The sequence below is a fragment of the Cimex lectularius genome, unplaced genomic scaffold, assembly GCF_000648675.2.
Source record: "Cimex lectularius strain Harlan isolate CLEC.00 unplaced genomic scaffold, Clec_2.1 scaffold229, whole genome shotgun sequence".
Classification (NCBI taxonomy): domain Eukaryota; kingdom Metazoa; phylum Arthropoda; class Insecta; order Hemiptera; family Cimicidae; genus Cimex; species Cimex lectularius.
Window position 1 is genome coordinate 960,766 of NW_019392783.1, and position 20,086 is coordinate 980,851.

Here is a 20,086-nt window from a genome sequence, read left to right on the forward strand (position 1 = left end):
CTCTTGAAAAAAGTTGATTAATTTATTTAAACACTTTAGTTCATTTTTTACTGTACAGTTTTCAACTTTAGGGCATAATGATTAGACAGAATAAAAATTTATTTTGATTATTTTTTCTTCTTCACCTGTAAATAATAAAGAAATGTGAGAAAAATAAGCAAACCATAATAAAGCACAATTCTTTATTTTAACACATCCTGTGTGAAAATGTATTTCTTTCTTTGACAAATCCCCATTTTATCCAACTATTTAAATATTGTCAAATTCCAATGTGTACTCGACTAATAATTGGCTGTATGCTGCAGATGAACACTTTGGAGGTCAAGACCTACAGAAAACAACATAATAAGGCTGCCATGCCTTGGTTCTATATAAGGAGCAATTATACAAAACTATATAATTTTGATAATAACTTTGTCGGACGTTTGTTTCACTTTGTGGAGGAAATATAAATTATTGCATACAATGCTGATTTTTAGACAGTGTTATACCAACAAAGGCCTGAATAAACTACAACGTCTTCTATAAAGACAGTTTTACTGACAGAGAAAAAAAAAAAGCCAGAATAGAAAAGACAAATGGAGGAGTGAGTACATTGTTCAATCTTTTTAAAAAGATAGTTCCTACTCACAGTAAGTTGTTAGCCTACAACTAATCATCAAGTTGAAGGAGCTCTACAATCATGTCTCTTGACATGAATTGCAAGACTACAAAGAGAAATATCAACAAAGACAAGAATAAGCCAGAATTGTCTACTTTTAGAGAGTTTTGCAAGTCTTGCAATTCATGTCGAGAGATGTAGTTGTAGTGCTTCTTCAACCTGATGATGAGCTGTATGCTTGAAATCCGGATCATTAAAATAACTTACTGTGAGTAGGCACTATCTTTTCAAAAAGACTAAAAAGCCAGAATTGTCTATTTTAACGAAACTTGTTAAAAAACAGAGACCTATCAATGAATTGTCTGGTCTATAAAAACAGTTATACCAAACAGAGACCTGACTAAGCTAGAATTTTCTTCTTTTACAAAAAACAGTTATAGAAACAAAGATGTTCCACTGAATTTTATGTTGCTATTAAGGTAGTGACACCAACAAATATTTGTTTCTATAAAGACAGATATACCAACAAAGACACGAATAAGCCAGAATTGTCTACTTTTAGAGAAATAAATTATACCAACAAAAACCTGACTAAGCTAGAATTTTCTTCTTTTACAAAAAATAGTTACACAACGATGTTCAACTGAATTTTATGTTGCTATTAAGGTAGTGACACCAACAAATATTTGTTTCTACAAGGCAGATACACCAACAAAGACACGAATAAGCCAGGATTGTCTACTTTTAGAGAAATAAATAATACCAATAAAGACCTACCACTAAATTGTCTGGTACTACAAAGACAGTTACACTAACAAAGACCTGACTAAGCAAGAATTTTTTTATTTTACTAAAAATAATTATACCAACAAAGATGTTCCACTGAAATTTATGTTGCTATAAAGGTAGTTACACCAACAAATATTTGTTACTACAAAGACAGATATACCAACAAAGTGACAAATCATCTACATTTAGAGAAATAAATTATACATAGACCTATCACTGAATTGTCTGGTATTACAAAAACAGTTATACCAACAATGACCTGAATAAGCTAGATTTGTCTACTTTTACAACAAATACTTATACCAACAAAGATTTACTTCTGTACTGTCTGTTACTATTAAGTCAATTACATCAACAAAGACCTCCCAGTAATAATTATTTGTTACTACAAAAACAGTTTTACCAACAAAGATGCCAATAAGCCAGAATTGTTTACTGTAAAGAAAAGAGATATATCAAAAAAATATATACCAACAATTAATGGTTATACCAACAAAGATCTGACTAATCCTAATTCAAGATAGTTAATTATACCAAAAACTACTTGACAAAGACAGAATTGTATACTATTACGAAGTCAGTTATACGAATAAATATTTGAATAAGCCTTAATTGTCTTCTAAAAGACAATTGTACCTCAATTGCCTAACTACAACTGAAGTAAAAATTCAAAATCTTCATTGTGCACAACATGAAGACTGTAAAGTTCCAAATCACGTCTGAAGGATGAAACTAGTAAGACAGTAGACCAGGATGATCAAATTTCTTATGATTTTATGTTTATTTTATTCTATTTAGTTTTTGCAGTTTTGAAAAGTTTACAATTTGTGAGAAAACAAACTTTATTTAAAAGCAATCAGACTGAATAGTCAAATTTGCAGACAAGGACAGTAAACTAAGATTTAATGCACAGAATGTGTCATTATAATTTTTTAATTTATTTATAAGTGTACTTACAGTGCCGTACACATTAAGAATTCCACTTCCAATTTTCCGCTTTTGCTTCAAGACTGCCTTACTATCAGTACGCTTCCTGTCGTAGCGATCCGGTCGGAATTGCTTGCCAAGCAGAAACAGGTCTTTCTTCTTGTTCTTCTCTTCCTTTTCCCTCTTTCGCTCTTCCTTGAGTTTCTTGTAGTTGAGATACTTGTTTTTCGGCGGTACGGCGCCCAGGGCCAGGGCGAGCTCCTTGTTTGACTTGTGCTTGTCGGGGTTTGTGAGGCCGGTCTGGGCAAACTTGTATATTTCGAACCTCGCCTGTTTCATGTCGAGCTCCTTAATGTTCGACTTTTCAGCAGCAACGACGGGTTTCTTTTCATGCCTCTTCTCGCTGAAAACGACTACTTCGTGCTTAACCCCCCTAACACTAGACCTGGTCGGTACAAAATAAGGATCTCCGCTCTCTCCCATTTTATCCTGGAAACAACACTATCTTAAGAACTGTTGATTGTGGTAAACAATTATAAACATACTTTAATAAAGATATAACAAAATAAATGTTTAATATGTTTTCCTTTTTGTACAAGTTTTAGCAGTTCAGAATGATTACAAAGCCTGCTTTCACAAAGTAGAATTTGCTATAGTAGGATATACATAGAGCAAATTAAAAACAGTTATAATTTTTTTAGCAAAATTTATACTTTATTGTTCTTACCAAATTCAGAAGTAGATTAATCTTATATAAACATTAAAAAATAAATAAATAAAATTGTTTCAAGCTTGACACAAGTTATCAAGCACGTGTGTAAACAATCCTTTCTATAACAATAGTGAAACCTTCCTTTGGATGATAAGGAAGGGCTTAATTTTTAAACTGTTTAATAAAAAAGTTAAATTGTCGAACTTTAAAAGGAAAAATGTTAAATGTCAATATTACAAATAATATGGGACAAATACAACAAATTCTGGTTGAACTGTGTTTGTACTGTACCGGTATCAATAGTTTGCTTGTCTATTGGCGAAGGTTATCATACTCGTTTCCACGTGCATTTTCCATTTGGAGAAAAAATGTCAAAAAGACAGATCGAAAACCAGGAGAAAATCAGGGGATTCATGCTCAGCAAAAAGCTCTGGACCGAAAGTCTGACAGGAGAGCTGCCTCGTTTTTATGAGAAATTCGGTGATATGCTGATATTCACAGATCCTACTTTCCAAAATGGGAAGTGGCACGAAGCAGGTACAACAGAATCTCTTTTACAAGTCAATTTTGATTTAAATTACACTGTACATGTTTATATAGCATGGTATTGTAATTGATCTAAAAATAATGATTAAAATGATTATTTAAATTAAATTAAATTGTGCTTAAAATATCTCCTAGATTTTGATCACTATATATAAAAAAATCCAAACTAGGATTTTATGACGGTTATATATCGTTAGAGCAACTAGCCATAGTTGCTTGCGGTATCTAAGCTATGAACTACCACTAGTTACACATGGATTCTAATATAGAACTATTAAGAATTGGCTACAATTTAAATTATGAATTATATCCTTGAGATTTCCTCCTCTGGTCTGCAGGGTGATAAACCTATAATTTAGCCTATTTTTTAATAAAAAAAAAAAAAAAAAAAAAATAGATACCAGGAATTGGAGTAGTTCCCGATGAACACTGCAGCTGTGGTATATATATTATATATATTACGCAGGGTGGGCGACCAAGACCCGAAGGGTTAAATGCCTGGGTAGACTCGTACCCCATCCCTAAAAGGTTCGGGACTCGGTTGGCTCACGTGTCCTGCATAAATCTCTTGGACTTGTTCACAAATCCCGAAGATTTTGGACCATTTTATCTCGGGGAGTGATTTGGTGATGTCCGCTCCTTCAAAGATTTCAAATCTAGAACTAGCATCCCTATCACACTCTGTGAGGTAGTGCCTTGCTGTTTCTTCTTTTATTTTGCAAAAACGGCAAAAAGGGTCTGGTAGAATACCCATTATGGAGAGGTCTTCTCAGTGGGCAGCAGCTAATTGAACTTTCTTCATTGCACAATTTTTGGGAGCTCACAACACGCGTATGAATTTGAGCCACCTGGCATGCTGGTGTCTTCTATCGAAGAAAGTAATTTTTGAAGGGGGTTGGGACCAAATTCAGGGTCACTGTGATCTGATCCAGCCTCAGACACAGATTAATGTCCTGTCAGTTTTTTTCAATTGTGGCCAACGGTCCCCTTAGGCATCAGAGAAAAGTCCAGAGGTGATGGTGGGAATCGAACGCATGACCACGGGATCTATTAGCCGAGAGTCTGACGCCTTAACCACTTACTGTCGTGGTCCCAATTTAATAATAATATCATCATTAATGGCAAGCCAATTAAGAACATTATACAATTTACATATTTTTCATAGAACACAATGAATTATGAAATAGATTCATCTGAACATTATTAGCCTCTGTGCATATTCTGTAAGAGTTGACCATGTAGTTTGTTTTGCTAATAGTCACATAAAACAACTTTCTATATCTAGTTCGTTTATCAGGTATATTATTCAATGCAATTCTTTCTAACAGTTCCGGACGGTTAAATAAGTAAGTTATTTATTAATCTGAAACAAACTGTAACTTTTTCCTGAACACAAACAAAAAACATAATTAAACTGTAAAGTTGCCAACTTTTCTATACTTTTCTAGAATACATATGTTCATCAACAACCTAAGGCCTTTATAAGAAAGAGATTCCAAACTTAGGCCGAGCTTGAAAGCCCCATACTTGAGGAATCTGTTTTGCACTGAACATATTTTATATAATAAGTTGACCAAACTGCTGAATTATATTCCGGAATGGGCCTTATTAATGATAAGTAAAGCACTCTTATACAATGAAAATTAATAAATTTTATTGTATTTTTCTTTAAGCAAGCAGTTTTAAACATTTATTTACAGTCGTTTCAATATGTAAAACAAAAGAGAGAATACAATCAAAAATTATTCTAAGGTCCTTAATAATACTTTAAAGTCAACAATTTAGTATCACATATTTTATACTTGTAAGTAATGGGATTTGATTTTCGACGATAACACAATTTACATTTATCAATATTTAGGGACATGTTATTAATATCATACCAATTATTAACTAGAGTTGAGTACTCTTGATTAAGCATATCACAGTCCTCTAAAGATTTTACCAGTTTAAAAAGTTTTAAGTTGTCTGCAAAGAGCCTGAATTCACAAAATTCAAAACATTTAGGAACATCATTTGTAAAAATATTGAACAATAATGGCTACAGTTGTCTCCTTGGGGCATACCGGAACTAACAGTTATTGGTATAGATCTTGAATTATTTACAATTACTGATTGTTTTCTCTCTTTAGATAGTCCCTAAGCCATTTTAGTAATTTAACATGTACACCTATAGCTTCAAGCTTACTGCACAAAATATTATGTTTTACATGATCAAATGCTTTACTGAAGTCAGTATGTATAAAATCGACCTGACATCCACGCACTCTCAACTCGACAGACAAGAATGACACATCTACACGGAAAACAAACACTTTGAGCCCTGAAGATGATCTCAATAAAGATCGAAACATTGGTACGATAAAGAAAATGTTTTTCTAAAATCTACGTCACACCCAGACCACATCTCACGACCTCCAAATAATCATCAAGTAACGGTCACTAAATAACACACACTTCATAGAATGTTGTCAAGATTATTTCCGGGATTGTCAATCCTCATTTCAAGGAATGGATATTTTATTAATCCAAAATCAGCCCGAAGTACCCGTCCAATTAGATTGTTTCTGGAGCCTAAATGAGCTTTTCCTCACCTCTCCTTTTATAAATATTTCCAATGGAGGTAGATCTGTATACGTTTTAATGTTTGGTTAGCTTGTTTTTAATGAGCTTTGGTCCACCAGATTAGTTAGCGATAGGCAGTATGTCAGGACAAACGCAAGAGTCAATACAGGACTTCTATTGAAATCTGTTTTCAAAAATGTCTGTTATTTTCAAGGGGACGAACTTTGGAAATTAGTCTGTTCTTTGTACAACGGAAAGAGAATTGGACTGAAATCTAGGATAAAAAATGACGATTTTCGTACGCCACAGGCCAGGCTTGTCTTTGGCGACTCACCTCATACTGACTTCAAAGATAATAAAATAAGGTACGTTTTATTTTTTAAATTATTGATGTTTTATTAACATTTTTTCTATGTTTGAAGGTATACATGGAACATAGAGAAGAATATGTTTTGTGCAGGGAACATAACTGAAAGGCACAGGATTGCATCTTTGAATTGCAAAGGTGAAGTGGTCGTTGATCTCTTTGCAGGCATCGGCTACTTCACGCTTCCTTATTTGGTTCATGCGAATGCCAAGTTCGTCCATGCTTGCGAATGGAATCCAGATGCAGTTGAAGCTCTCAAGTATTTTTGTGTTTATTTCAATATCTATTTATCTCTTCTCACTTGTTTTTTAATTTTTGTTATTTTAGGAAGAATTTAATTTTGAATAAAGTATCGGAGAAGTGTGCGGTCCATTTTGGTGATAATAGAGAAGTCTGTCCGAAAGGTGTGGCCGACCGGGTTAACCTCGGGCTTATCCCGAGTTCGCGGTGTTCATGGGAGACGGCTTGTGACGCGCTTCTGCCATCAGGAGGCATTCTTTACATTCACGAGAACGTCACTTCGAACTTAAACATAAAAAATGACTGTACAATCTGCCTTGGCATCCTTGAGAATATTGTCGATGAAACGTTGATTTTTGAATTGAGCAGGCCACATGGCGATTACAAGGTTTCAACCCTTGACAAAGCATTCAAGGTGAAGATGAACGAATGGTTTTACTTCACGGTCCACCTCGGGCACAGTTTGTTACATTGTTTTGAAAAGACTCAAGGCGATGGCTGGAAAGTCTGCATCGAGGAGGTGTTCAAGGTCAAATCTTATGCGCCACATATTGACCATCTTGTATTTTCCGTTCGTTGCTCGCCTGCATAATAAACACAAAAAATCAATAATGAACAGCATGGTGTGTCGTCATGACGACAGGGCAAACAAATTTGTTTTCATTCTGTTACTTTTGAGAATGGCCGTTCTAATCGGAAGCAATAAAAACAAATTGAAAAAAGATGGCAATGAACTATGGGAAGACAGGGAAGTCCGTTTTGACGTCCCCATCACGTACGTTAACAATTAATAAATTTAAAAAAAATTATATATTTTTTATATTCCAGGCAAAGCAAGATGCGTTCCGGAGAGAAAATCATAGACAAACTCGACTTTGTTGAAGACACAAAAGGCAATAACGGTGATAAAGGAAGGCTAATTGTCACCAACTTGAGAATAATGTGGCATTCTTTGTCTATTCTACGTATAAGCCTATGTAAAGTTTATTTTATTTGATTAAAACAAATTGAATATCAATCAATTTTTCTCCTTTATTTTTAAAGCGATTGGATTGAATTGTATAGTATCAGCTTCGACCAAAGTTGTCAATTCAGTGAGTACAACTCATTGCGTACAAATTTAATCATGGTGTCACAATTATTATTTTAATTTTAGAAATTAAGAGGGACAACAGAAGCCCTCCACCTTCTTACGAAATTTAACAACTCTAGATTTGAATTTATATTTACCAACCTTGTCTCTGGAAACACGAGGCACTTCACATCAGTTATGGGAGTCCATAAGTAAGTTACATACTTAAAGTTTGCAATAATATGATTAGATTTAATTTAAACACTGTTTTAAACTTTATTTAGAGCGTATTTGTCTGCAAGGCCATATCGTGAGTTAAAGTTGCGAGGTGCTGTTGTAAGGAATAAGCAGCTCTCCATCTTGCCGCTCGAGCAAATATACAATGTAATCGACGGCGTATGGAACCTTTCAAGCGACCAGGTAAGACCGAGTTGCCCAATCCACCCCGGCATTGTGAGAATTGATGATTCAATTTTCAGGGCAACCTTGGGTCATTTTACATCACAAATATTCGCCTTGTCTGGTTTGCGGAAATGAACGAAAACTTCAATATTTCACTGCCTTATATACAGATAGCATCTGTAAGTAAATATCTGTATTTAATTTTATGTATTTAGCAGTAACTAGGAATTTTATTAAGTGGTTCATTCAACTATAATTTGCAATATCTTTATTAAAGGTAGCTCTTTTGAACTAATTCATGTTAAGTAAATATTGTTAACGATTTGTTCATTACCAATCATTTTGTTAGACATTGTGTTCATATTATTGTGAGTGAAGGCTTGATTTTTGTTCTTGGTAACGTCTTTATAGTAATAGTATCTCCGTTGGTCCAGTGGTAATCAGGTTTAGGCTGTTGGTAGTGTCTTTGTTGTAATAGTCAATTCAGCAGTAATATCGTTTTTGTTATTGGTAGAGCCTTTGTTTAATAACCAATTCAACAGTGACATTGTTTTATCCCCCCCCCCTAGTGTTTTTGTTGTTATTGTCTTTGTTGTTAATTTATTCAGCGGTAATACTTTTTTGTTTTTGTGATGTCTTTGTTGTAATAGTCACTTCAACAGTAATACTGTCCCCCCTATTGTCACTTGTGATAACCTATTTAACCAATTCAGTGGTAATATGGTTTTTGTTTGTTGGTAGTGCTTTTGTTGTAATAGCCAATTCAACAGTAACACTGTTTTTTTTTCTCCTATTGTCTTTGCTGTTATATCCACTTTAATTAATTCAGCGGTAATACTGTTTTTGTTGTTGGTAGTGCCTTTGTTGTAATATCCATTTCAACAGTAGCACTATTTCCCCTGTAGTGTTTTGTTGTTATAACCACTTAAATTAATTTAGCATTTTTTTGTAGTGTCTTTGTTGTAATAGTCAATTCAATATTAATACTGTTTCCCTCTAGTGTCTTGGTTGTCACTTGAATAATTCAGCATTATAATGATTTTTGTTGTTGGTAGAGCCTTTGTTGTAATAGTCAATTCAACAGTAATATGCCCCCCCGCTCATCAGAAATGCTTTGTTTTTGCTGGTGTCTTTGTTATTGTAGACAATAATAAATTAATTTAGCCAATTCTGGTTCAGTGATTCAGCACTATGATTGTTGTTAGTTTTTTCCCTCTCTTAATGGTCTTAAGATTTGTAAGTAATCTTGAAAAACCAGTGTGATTTTACTTTAGGTTATCCTAATTATTATTGAAATTGATTTAGATGGCTTTGAAATAAATAAATTTTACAGATTTTACACTATAACATTAATATTGCTTTTAGATTAAAATCAGGGATTCAAGATTCGGGCCTGCACTTGTTGTGGAAAGCCGCCCTGGAAGTGGAGCATATGTTTTAGGATTCAGGATAGATCCACAAAGCAAGCTGCATGAAATAAGCAACGAACTTATCTCCATGTACAAAATTCACTCGGCGAACCCCGAGTTTGGTGTACAGTATTCAATCAGCGAGCAGGTATGTTTACACAGCAGTATACAATTTTTGAAATTTAATTATTCCCTCCTCAGGCCGTCCTGTCAGAGAGTGAGCCCATCAAAGCTGAAGAAGTGGAGGAAGTCGAAACGGAAGATCACGCCGGCATCCTGAGTGCTTACTATGCCGAGGGGCAGGAGGGTGAGGACGGCCCGCCGGTTTATTCACCAGAGCTCGGCCTTGCTATCGAGACTATCAGGGAGGGCCATACGCTCGCCTCGCTCTGGCAAGTTGTGCCTCCTCCGATAAATACAAAATCATAAATTGTTTATATTCAAATACAGTAGGCTTTTTTTTTTAAGGCAAATTTAATTTGTATTAAAGCCAAAAACTTATGATTATTTCCCAACACCTATTGTGGAATGTTCAAAGTGAAGTGATAAAGCTCTATGAAGTAAAAGAATAAAACACCAGAATATAATAAAGTTTAATAACTTTAATTTTTTTAATTGTCTAACCTAAGTTTCAATAATACAAAAATTAATTAACAGTACAAAAATATATTTATGTATATATGTTAAATTATTAGATTAATTGTTATTTTACAAATTTGCAGTACAAGTTTTCATATTGCTTGTACTGTTTTGAAAAATTTTGAAAGGCACTGATTATCTTGTGAATCTGTATCTCTGCCTCCTGACCAAGTCTCGTTCACTCTGCGTGGGCACTCTCGGTTTTAACTCGGGCGTAATGGCGAGCCCAGTTACCTGTAGGTCACTGCAGATGCTGATATCGCTGCCTTCCAAGCTCATTTTTGACCTGTTGTCAAAATTGGTTAGAAATCAAATGATTTTACAAGAAATAATGTTGGTTTACCTTGTGTCAAAACGGGAGGCGTATTCCGGGTCGAGAAAACCGTCCATGTCGTCAGGCGGCTCCAACCTCGTTCTCTCCTTCTATCAACACACACTCCTACATTCTTCAAACTGATTAAATCCTACTATTTAGAAATGACTATCTCTTTTTGTTTTTATCAAGCATTTTACTTTCTAGGCATGCACTTTTGGTCTTTTTCTTTTCAATTTATACCTTGGTCTGTTGAAGATTTTGAAACGAAAGCTCTGGCACGTATTGGAGAGAATGCCTTTCGTTTCTTAAACTGTGTGCATACTGTTCAATCATCTTTCCTCCTATTTGTGTAAAAACAAGCATTGTTAATTAATAATAACTAAATTGGAAAAAATGTATTGGATTGAATTTAAAAAAATTGTATCTTGCTTTTAATAAAACAGAAAGAAAATTTAAATGAACAAATATTTGGTTTTCCTTCAGTTAAGTTACATATCCAAAAGATTTAAAAACTTAAAATAATTAAATTTAATTAATAATTTATTANATAATTAAATTTAATAATAATTAAATTTAATTAACTAACTAAAAAAAAAAAGAAATAAATGTATGGTTCATATAAATATTGGTAATAGTAGTGTAAGTTAGATCATACAAGTTCACAACTTTATTTTTTCAAAAATGAGTCATTTGACATAATTAGTTATATTTGTTAGTTTAGTTGTAAAATAGATTTATTTTCAATTTTTGAAAATAAGCAACCTGCATTAGGTGGTCATGATAAGGAAATCATGCAGTATGATCAAAATAATCGCTAATTTAGAGTCAGGCAATACAGTTTTTGTTGTTGGTAGTGTCTTTGTTGTAATAGTCAATTCGGCAGTAATAAGTTTTCGTTGTAGGAGTCAATTTGGTGCAGTAATCCAGTTTTTGTTGATGGTAGTGTCTTTGTTGTAATAGCCTATTTGGCAGTAATATAGTTTTTTTTGTCTTTGTTGTAATAGTCAATTTGGCAATAATATATTTTTTTTATTGGTAGTGTCGTTGTTGTAATAGCCAATTTGACAGTAATACAGTTTTTGTTGGTAAATGGTAATGTCTTTGTTGTAATAGTCAGTTTGGCAGTAATACAATTTTTTTTCTGGTAGTGTTTTTGTTATAAAAGTCAATTCGGCAGTAATAATTTTGTTGCAGGTTATGTCTTTGTTGTAATACTCAATTTACGAGAGATTATACTTTTTTTTTTTAATTTTTGTATAGCAATATTTTAGTAGGATAGTCAAATATGTGGTACTTAGGGCTTTTTTAATGGTTGATTTTGTAATGAAAGGTTGTTTTGTCAATTAAGAATCGAAGTTAAGCTTTTTGTGATATGTATTAAATACTTTTAGAGGGACTTTTTAGTTATAGTTAATTCAGGTTAAATATTTGTCATAGGCAGTTTTTTTTGTAGTAAATGTCAACTTTTATTGCTTCTTTGTTATGGGGGAGGGGCAAAAACTAGGAAAAACATAATAACAACCTTGCCTCTTAGATCTGCTGATTTGGGATGTTTGGTGTGAATTGTACTGCATAACGCTCCTTTCTGAACTGGTGTTTTCTTGGCCGTTTCTCGAGTTGGTTTTGGCGAATGTGAGCTTCATCTCAACATCTGGGGGTGTCCGGTCCTTCGTCCCACTCGACCCGGCAACTGTCACTGTCCAGCTGGTGCCTAGAAAAAATTGGTTACAAATTCCTAAATGTTTTAGCAAAATTAAATTTTGAGATAGTTTCTCATATTTCAACATGTGCTTATATTCACCAACTATTATCAGATAGTTAAACATACCCATGTCGTTAGCTGGTTGGCTGTAAAAAGCCTGATGCTTATGGTGGGATTTGCGCTCTGATAGTTGAAGCTGTTGAGGCGAAGGACTCTCAGAAAGAATTACCGTTGAGGATGTAATTGAGCTGACAGAATGTTCAGACCGTGCCACTTCTACCGCCTCTGAAATGATTAAAAAAGTTAAAAATTGTTTACAAAATTTGTATATGTACTTACTTGTAGATAGTGTGTTCTCTGCTATTTCAAATTCCCTTTCGACACCAGTCTTCGACAGTTTTTCTATAGCGGTTACGTGCTCTCTCATTGTGTTGAATTCTCGTCTCTTTTTCCTGCCACACACTTCGGGAAGCTGTTGTTGGTATTTTTTTGAACTGTGCTGAAGTTTCTCGACATTTTCCGGTGTTGAGGAGGAACTCGAACTGTGGATTTCGGGTAATGTGATATTACTGGGGTTTTTGCTGTTTTTCTGCTTCTTTTTGGTCTCTCTTTGCGGAAGGTCAGGTAGAACGACTCCTTTCTGCTGCATATGCTCTGGTGTAGCATGTATCTCCACGGTATACTGCTTGAACCTCTCTTCGGATATCTTACTGCCTGCAGATATCTTCGGGATCATCTGGTTCCCTTCATTTTGCCAATTCTGAGCTAAAATAATAAATATAAAAAAAATGCATGAAGAAAAAATATTGGAATTTACCTTCTTCATTGTCTGAGAATTCCTGACTGTCTTTAAGAAGGTAGAAGTTGATCCATCCTTTGGAGAGTGTCATGAGCTCATCGTGTTCCTCGACATGCGTCGTTGCAAGTGCGGCTCTTCCTTTGTATTGACGAATGACTTCCAGCCCTTCGCCGAGATTACCTGATTCTTTCTTCCCTTCTTCATCTGGAATCGCTCTGAACCTCCCGATGACAAGATTGGACTTTTTGCCTGCTACCTGGACTGGCTTTTTTGTGGCCGTCTCAACAGCATCATCTTCCGGTGAGTACCTCATCTCGGTATCTTCTTTGATTTCTTTCAGCTGCCTCTGGTTGGTCATCGTGCTCTTGTTAGATTTCTGCCATTCCCTCCCTAGATCCAGAGGGATGATCTGCTCTTCCATCACAGACTCATTGGAGCTGTTCTTCTCTTCAGGTATTGCTTCGAACTTCCTTAGAAATTTATTATTACCGTTTTTACCCCTTCCGCAGACTTTTTGAGGTCTTTTGTCTTCTTTTTGATCCGTAAGCTTTCTGTGTTGCAGCTTTGTCTTCAAATTGTTACTGGACGATTGGTTCTCCTTTTGTTTCTCAGCAGCGACGGATATTTGTTTTTTATGCAGAACGCAGATGTGGCAACTGCATCGTGGATTGGTCAATTCTAGAATGTCAGTTGTGTTCGGGTCGTCTGTCAACAGCTGGCCGGTCCTCTTGCAATAAAGATTAGTTTCTTTTTTACTTTTAGCACTTTTCTCCACAGCCAGAGGCACCCTCCTAATAGTGTCCTTTTTTGCCTTATGACCGGTTTTTTCTGCCTTGCCATCATTCAAAAATGGCTTGACTTCATTGACCGTCTCAGTCTGTGAGGAAGAAGATGCCAGAGGATTCACGGTGTTACAAGATTTATCCATTTTGCTGTCTACCTCGTCGATTGTTTCGGTCCCTTTGTCTTCTTGGTTGTTGAGCATCTCGATAAACGATATTTCATCCTCCGGAAAAGACTCTTTTGTCTGTACCAGGGTTGACACGGAAAAACTGTTTGTGTTGCTCGCTTTTTCATCCATCCTCAAGATGTTGTCGAACACCGGGGTGGGACTGTTTTCTGAAGAATCTGTCTCCATGTGACCTGCAGATTCTTTATTTTGAGTTCTTTCTAGATAGGATTCGGTCGTTTGGATTAGCTCTGAGAGATAGGGATGGGTCGTATTGCAGGATTTTTCCGTTGTGTTCTTCTCATCGAATTCTTCATCCTCCGTCTGCTGCATCTGGTTCACTGTGAAAGGTGAATCTGCAGTGGACACCGCTTTGGACTCCATTGCCTCTTGGTGAACATTAACAGCGGAAAACGCGTCAGTCAAGACCGCTTTAGATTCGACAGATTTGCCGACCTGCAGTTCTTCATCTACTGTAAAAGGATCTTCTGTTGACACTGATTTCGATTCTGTCGTCTCAACTTGTTCTCCTCTGTCTGTCGTAAATGGAGAATCTGCAGTCGAGACGGATTTCGACTCGTGTTTCGTATTAGATCCTTTCTCATCTTCATCCGGGTTACTGCATTCGTTCATAGCGGACAAAAGAATTTCAGCGACCGTCCTGTCGTCGGCTTTCGACTCGAAAAGCGGTCTGAACTGTTTAAAAGAATATCCTCTAGTTTCTTGCTTTTTCACGACCTCTAATTTCTTCAGATGCTTCTGTTGTTTCTCGTCCTTTTCTTCTTCGCGAGTTTTCGTGCTCTGAAATTCGACGTTCGTCGACCCTGCGTCCAGTTGGAACTGCCCAACGTTCGATTTCATTATGATCTTCTGACTGTTGAAGGCGTCTTCGTTATTTATAACTTCGGAAGTTTGTATGTTTTTACCGTCTTTTAAAAAAGCTTCGTTGTTCAGGTTGATCTGTTTCTCCTTAGTTATCACAGTTTTTAACTGGTTCGACATTTCTATCTTGATTATCTCAGAAATGTGAACGTAATTTTGACCATCTTGGCTGTTTTTGTTCGTTATAGCTAATTGGCCGTTTTCTTTTGACGGTTTGTCGTCTCGATCGCACGGTTGATTGTTCGGTTTAACGATCACCGTTTTATTACTTTCTCCTCTGTTGTTCGAACTCGTCTGTTCCACTCTGTCGGTCCCTTTCCTTGTGTTGCTCTGACTTTCCTCGTTCCCTTTGCACTCGAACTTTACAGATTTGGCAGATTTTCTCTTTGGGTTCTCTTTGGAATTGGACGAATTCGATTCGTAATTTTCCACCCTTTTCACAGTCTTCTTCCTCCTCCTGTATATAATAGTTTGACTTTTGTTGAGTTTGATTTCGAATAGTTTTTTAATCTCTTCCTCGCTCCTTTTCAGACGTGCGGACAGCCATTCGGGGATGGGGTACTCTTTGATCATGTCCTGTTCCCCGTTGATGGACAGAAAATAAGCGTAGGCGTCTCCTCCTTTTCGAAATTTCTTTTTGCTGTGCGAAGCCTCTAAACTGACCTCACCTCTGACCAGCCTGTTGTCGTGCTTGCTCTCCGGCCATTCATTCTCTACCGTCAACTGGTCTTCGAGGCTGTCGGTCAGACTCAGGTCACTGTCGCTGGAATAGTCAACAGAAGAAGTATTGACTATCATCGAGTTTGACCTCGGCACGGCGGAAAATCTGGCTATCACGGATTCCGCCTCTGCCATGTCTTTGTAGTTGCCTCCGGTGCAGGCGACATCCGCGTCCAGACTCTTGCTCACCGCTTTTTGATAACAAACTGCCAAGGGAGGAAACGATTTACTCGATTTAAGAATATTTTCCGTCTGGTGACATTTGTCTTTTCTATCTAAGCTTTTTCCGAGTTTGTGAATTTGCCTAAGTCTTCTCGGCTTTTCTTCAGCAGGTGTTATATTACCGTTTGCTGGCTTGGCGTTTTTTTTATCCCTGTTAAAATTATTTTCGCTCACTTGAACGCCTACGTTTGTAAATGCATTTTCAACATCAGTGTTCACACCTATTTCTCTGGAATACTCGATTTTTGAGATGGACTTTGGCGGTTGAGCGTTCTCTGAGACGTCCGAGACGTATTCTAGTGCGCTGTCAATGTACGTGCTCTTGTCCATTTTTGACTGGATTTCTTTGAGTTCTCGCTTGTCCCATTCTCCGACTGACGTGCTTCTGTCTTTTCTCCCTGAGGTGATGGCCCCGATATCGTCTTCCGTGATGGTGCCCACCGATTGTGGCATCAGCGCGAGCCTGCTTTCCTCGTCGTCCTGGGCAAAGCCGAAGTGCCAGTTGTTCGCGTCGTCCGAGACCTGGATAGGCCGTATCAGGAGGCATTCGGTGTGGACGGCTATTAAGTTTCCCGAAGGGGCGTATATGCTTCTCTCTAGGATTCTCGCCTTTTCCGAGTTGAAGGAAATGGGCGTAACGGTCGTCGGGCTTGAAGATTGAACGCTCAATGTGGAGTCTTGGGTCGAAGTCGTCCTGTCCGACACCGTCTGGCTCAGGGTGTAGTCAGAAGACGTGTAGGACCAACTGTTCGAGCAGAGGCCGCAGCGATGCCCGGCGGGCCCATAGCAGGAGACATGCGAGGGCGATGGTGTCCCGAAGAGCTTATCGCTCGCCGATGCGGGCCTCAAACATTTATAAATCTTCCCTTCGTCCGAAGACGAGACGTCGGGAAAAGAGCTCGCCCTCGGCCTCGACAAGGAAGGAGAACTTTCCACCAACACTCGCTCGTTGAGGGGCTGGCTGTCGGATTGGCACTTGACTTGCGGGCTCGTCTGGGACGACCTGTTGACTCTGCAGCTCGGCTTGGACGGTTTCCTCCTCGTCGCGTTCCTCCGCGGGCGTCCGTTCCTTCTGTTGACGCTCTCGGAGGAACTGCTTGAACTCTGGCCCAACCGGAACTTCCTCATCACCGTCTCCGGCATCGAATATCTCCGATGTGGGAGATCAGGACCCCTCATACTAAAACATATAACAATAAAACACTCAATAAGTAAACAAAATAGTAACTAAAATAATCAATGAATAAATCAACCAATAAATAAACCAACTAACTATTACATAAATAAACTAAGCCATAAACAAACAAATTAATTATTAACAAAACTAATAAATCATTACATTAAATAATCATTAACAAAAGCACCACCCAACAAATAAGTAAGCGAAAAAACAAACAACTACCAGCATTCAAGCAAATATATACATATTTGCTTACCAACGTCTGTTTAATAATGTTTTTACGTACACTTGTAGTTTAAGATACACGAGATAGCTTTTTGAAAAGTTTTTAACTGACTTATGTACTCGATTTTTTAGTCTCTCTCTTTCTCTGTCAGTCTGTTTCTCTCTCACTCTCTCTCTTTCTATGTCTGTCTTTCTTTCTCTCTGTCCTTCTTTTTCTGTTTCTATGTGCCATGCTCTCTATTTCTCTCTCTCTCTCTCTCTCTCTCTCTCTCTCTCTCTCTCTCTCTGTCTCACTCTCACTCTCTCTCTCTTTCTCTGTCTCTCTCTCTCTCCCTGTCTCTCCCTCCCTCTCGCTCTCTCTCCCTTCCTTTCTGTGCCTCTCTCCCTCTCTATTTCTTTTTTCTCGGTCTGTCTGTTCCTGACTCTCTCTTGATTGAATGAAGAGAGGTCCGAGAAAAGGATTTCTGCATTCTAAATAAAACGTTCTCTCTCACTCTCTCTCTCTCTCTCTCTCTCTCTCCCTCCCTCCTCTCCCTTTCTGTGTGTGTGTGTGTGTGTGTGTCTCTCCCTCCCTATCTATCTCTTTCTCTCTTTCACCTGTAGTCTAAAATACACGAGATAGCTTTTTAAAAATTCTTAACGGTCTTATGTACTTGAATCTTTTTGACGAAAAACAGCGTTCTGTCTGGTAGATCCGATATTTTTTCCGTTAATCGGCATGAAATGTGGGGTTTGCGTGATGGCCGGAGGACTCGCGGAAGAGTTTTTGAACGGTGGCCAAAGAGCGGCCGTGTCGTGCACGACGTGGGGTTACTGGGTCAGACGTGATACAAAACAATATCACAGTGACGAAACGGCTCGTCTTAATTTTGTGTTAACGCCAGTTTTATCGAATGGACGATTCCGTTTTGTTTCAGGGAGTCGCACGAAGGTGATTCACTAAACAATAATTTTAAATAAAAAGGATACATGCAATTCAAACATTTAAAACACTCTCTTTGTAAAAACAACCTGTGGACACTTTTCAGTATAAAACAACAATCCAAAAAAACCTTTCTCTATCATGCTACCTCCGCATAATATTTCATTTTTATAACAAGAAAATTTATAAACAGAGATTGATTTTATAAGCGGTTGAATCCCTCGCCTGGAAAGATTTTGTCTTTAAAATGAACGGTTCTTGTCATATTTTGAGTCGTATCGATAGATCGTGCGAGCCGATTTTCCCCCAGGTGCTGGAGAAATATGTCCAAATCCACGACCAAGGCTCGTGATGACTTCTTTTCGACATTTTCGCAAGTCGAATTTCATCCGTGCCCTCTTGTCCGAACCTATCGATGAGAAAATGTGAAATTGGCAAAAGGAATAATTTATGGCTTTCCTCTCTCTATCTGCCATTCAACAGGCTCTTGATCAATTTATGAACCTCATATACCTTTGTTCCATCACACGCTATCTCTTCTTATATCTATGTATTTCTTGATGTCACTCCTTATATTTCCAGGTCTGGCTATAATTTTTTTATATTTCACGCTCTTTGTCCCTCTATTTTTCTCTTCTTCCTAGCTAAGACTGACTTCCTTTTTATTTATCTGTCTATATCTGCTTTTTTCCGTATCTTTTTGTTTCCTTTACTCTCTCTATTTCTCTTTCTTTTTTAACTATTTTGTCTTTTTCTATATGTCTGTATCAATATCTTCTCTATTTTAATTATCTTCCTCTATATCTTTTACTAACTATAACTGTATTGTCTGTCGACCTCACTGTAATTTTTGTATATATCACCTCTCCCCTCACTCTCTTTCTGTCTCCATCTTCCTGTTTCTCCGTCCCTGTCTGACTGTCTCTGATTATTTCTCCATCCTTTCTTCTCTCTCTCTCTCTCTCTCTCTCTCTCACCCTCTTTCCCTCTCTCTCTCTCGCCCTCTTTTAACTACGCTTTGTCTTTTTTTCAATCTGTACTGTCTGCGACCCCATTGTAATTTTTAAATATCTATCATTTCTTTCCCTCTCTATCTTTCTCACTCATTCTCTCTCTATCTCTCTTTGTCGCTCTGTCTCTTCCACTATCTCTCTCTCTCTCTCGTCTATCTCTCTTTGTCGCTCTATCTCTTCCACTATCTCTCTTTTCGCCCTGCCTCTTTCACTATTTCCCTCTCTCGTCTATCTCTCTTTGTTGCTCTGTCTCTTTCACTCTCTCCCTCTCTCGTCTATCTCTCTTTGTCGCTCCCTCTCTCTTTCACTATCTCGGTGTGTCTCTGTTTCTGTCTGTCTGTCTCTCTCTCTCTCTCTCTCTCTCTCTCTCTCTCTCTCTCTCTCTCTCTCTCTCTCTTAAAAAAAAGAAAAAAAAGGAAAAAAGTGGTATGTATGAGTCACCAAATTTTGCGACTATCTATTCTACTCGTCTTCTTTTCTTTATCGCTATTTTGCTCTATTTCCACTTGAAAATGGACTGTAGGATTTAACGCGCTAAGCATTCGATTGGCTGATTAATGTTTGCATTTTATTATTAGTTTAGGTACATTTAATGATTTTGCTAAGTGCATTTTTTATCTCTAAGAATGCAAATAATCTTTACATAAATTTTATTAAAGTCTTATAAAAATCATAAAACTGGAAGTTTCGACGTACATGCAATAACAGAATTATTAATGATTTGGAAGAGTGGAACAATTGTACCTCCGGTCCGAGATAAGTCCTTATCTTAAACAGACTTGCATATATTCTTTTGACACGTGTCGGTGTGCTTTAACAAAAGGTGACCGAATTTCGTACGCATGCGGCTCTTGGTAATTTTTTAGCGTCTCAAAGGATAATGACTA

General features: G+C 37.1%; 4 protein-coding genes across 13 annotated transcripts in view; 2 read left to right on the forward strand and 2 right to left on the reverse strand.

The window, feature by feature from the left end:
* Positions 1–3,719, reverse strand: LOC106669563 (uncharacterized protein C1orf131 homolog). 5 transcript variants are annotated; one of them, XM_024227804.1, is made up of 4 exons: positions 3,045–3,163; positions 2,863–2,967; positions 2,348–2,806; positions 221–328 (listed from the first exon to the last, which is right to left on the reverse strand). In XM_024227804.1, exons 3-4 carry the CDS (start codon positions 2,798–2,800, stop codon positions 260–262), a joined length of 522 nt encoding a protein of 173 aa, XP_024083572.1. In that variant the 5' UTR covers positions 2,801–2,806; positions 2,863–2,967; positions 3,045–3,163; the 3' UTR covers positions 221–259. The 5 variants fall into 5 exon arrangements, with proteins under 5 accessions (XP_014254595.1, XP_024083574.1, XP_024083573.1 ...); XM_014399109.2 differs by lacking the exons at positions 221–328; positions 2,863–2,967 and adding an exon at positions 1–125 and having other exon boundaries at positions 3,045–3,185; XM_024227806.1 differs by lacking the exon at positions 3,045–3,163 and having other exon boundaries at positions 217–328; positions 2,863–2,962.
* LOC106669520 (tRNA wybutosine-synthesizing protein 2 homolog) lies at positions 3,398–7,166 on the forward strand. Its single transcript, XM_014399049.1, has 5 exons — positions 3,398–3,566; positions 6,355–6,505; positions 6,563–6,766; positions 6,835–7,052; positions 7,117–7,166. Exons 1-5 carry the CDS (start codon positions 3,398–3,400, stop codon positions 7,164–7,166), a joined length of 792 nt encoding a protein of 263 aa, XP_014254535.1.
* Positions 7,139–10,231, forward strand: LOC106669561 (Bardet-Biedl syndrome 5 protein homolog). The gene is made up of 8 exons (XM_014399101.2): positions 7,139–7,522; positions 7,576–7,724; positions 7,792–7,841; positions 7,904–8,031; positions 8,104–8,239; positions 8,299–8,400; positions 9,587–9,778; positions 9,832–10,231. Exons 1-8 carry the CDS (start codon positions 7,242–7,244, stop codon positions 10,057–10,059), a joined length of 1,266 nt encoding a protein of 421 aa, XP_014254587.1. The 5' UTR covers positions 7,139–7,241; the 3' UTR covers positions 10,060–10,231.
* Positions 10,232–20,086, reverse strand: part of LOC106669564 — a 26,168-nt gene continuing 16,313 nt past the window's right edge. For 4 of the 6 annotated variants that reach the window (XM_014399111.2, XM_014399112.2, XM_014399113.2 and 1 more), the window contains exons 2-8: positions 13,105–17,039; positions 12,627–13,052; positions 12,414–12,572; positions 12,108–12,296; positions 10,826–10,926; positions 10,613–10,692; positions 10,232–10,555 (exon numbers count right to left, since the gene is read on the reverse strand). In XM_014399111.2, the coding sequence (XP_014254597.1) occupies positions 10,405–10,555; positions 10,613–10,692; positions 10,826–10,926; positions 12,108–12,296; positions 12,414–12,572; positions 12,627–13,052; positions 13,105–17,039 (5,041 nt within the window). In that variant the 3' untranslated portion in view covers positions 10,232–10,404. Of the gene's footprint in view, positions 10,556–10,612; positions 10,723–10,810; positions 10,927–12,107; positions 12,297–12,413; positions 12,573–12,626; positions 13,053–13,104; positions 17,040–20,086 lie in introns of those variants that run through there. The other 2 variants (XR_001340944.2, XM_014399114.2) reach the window with 2 other exon arrangements.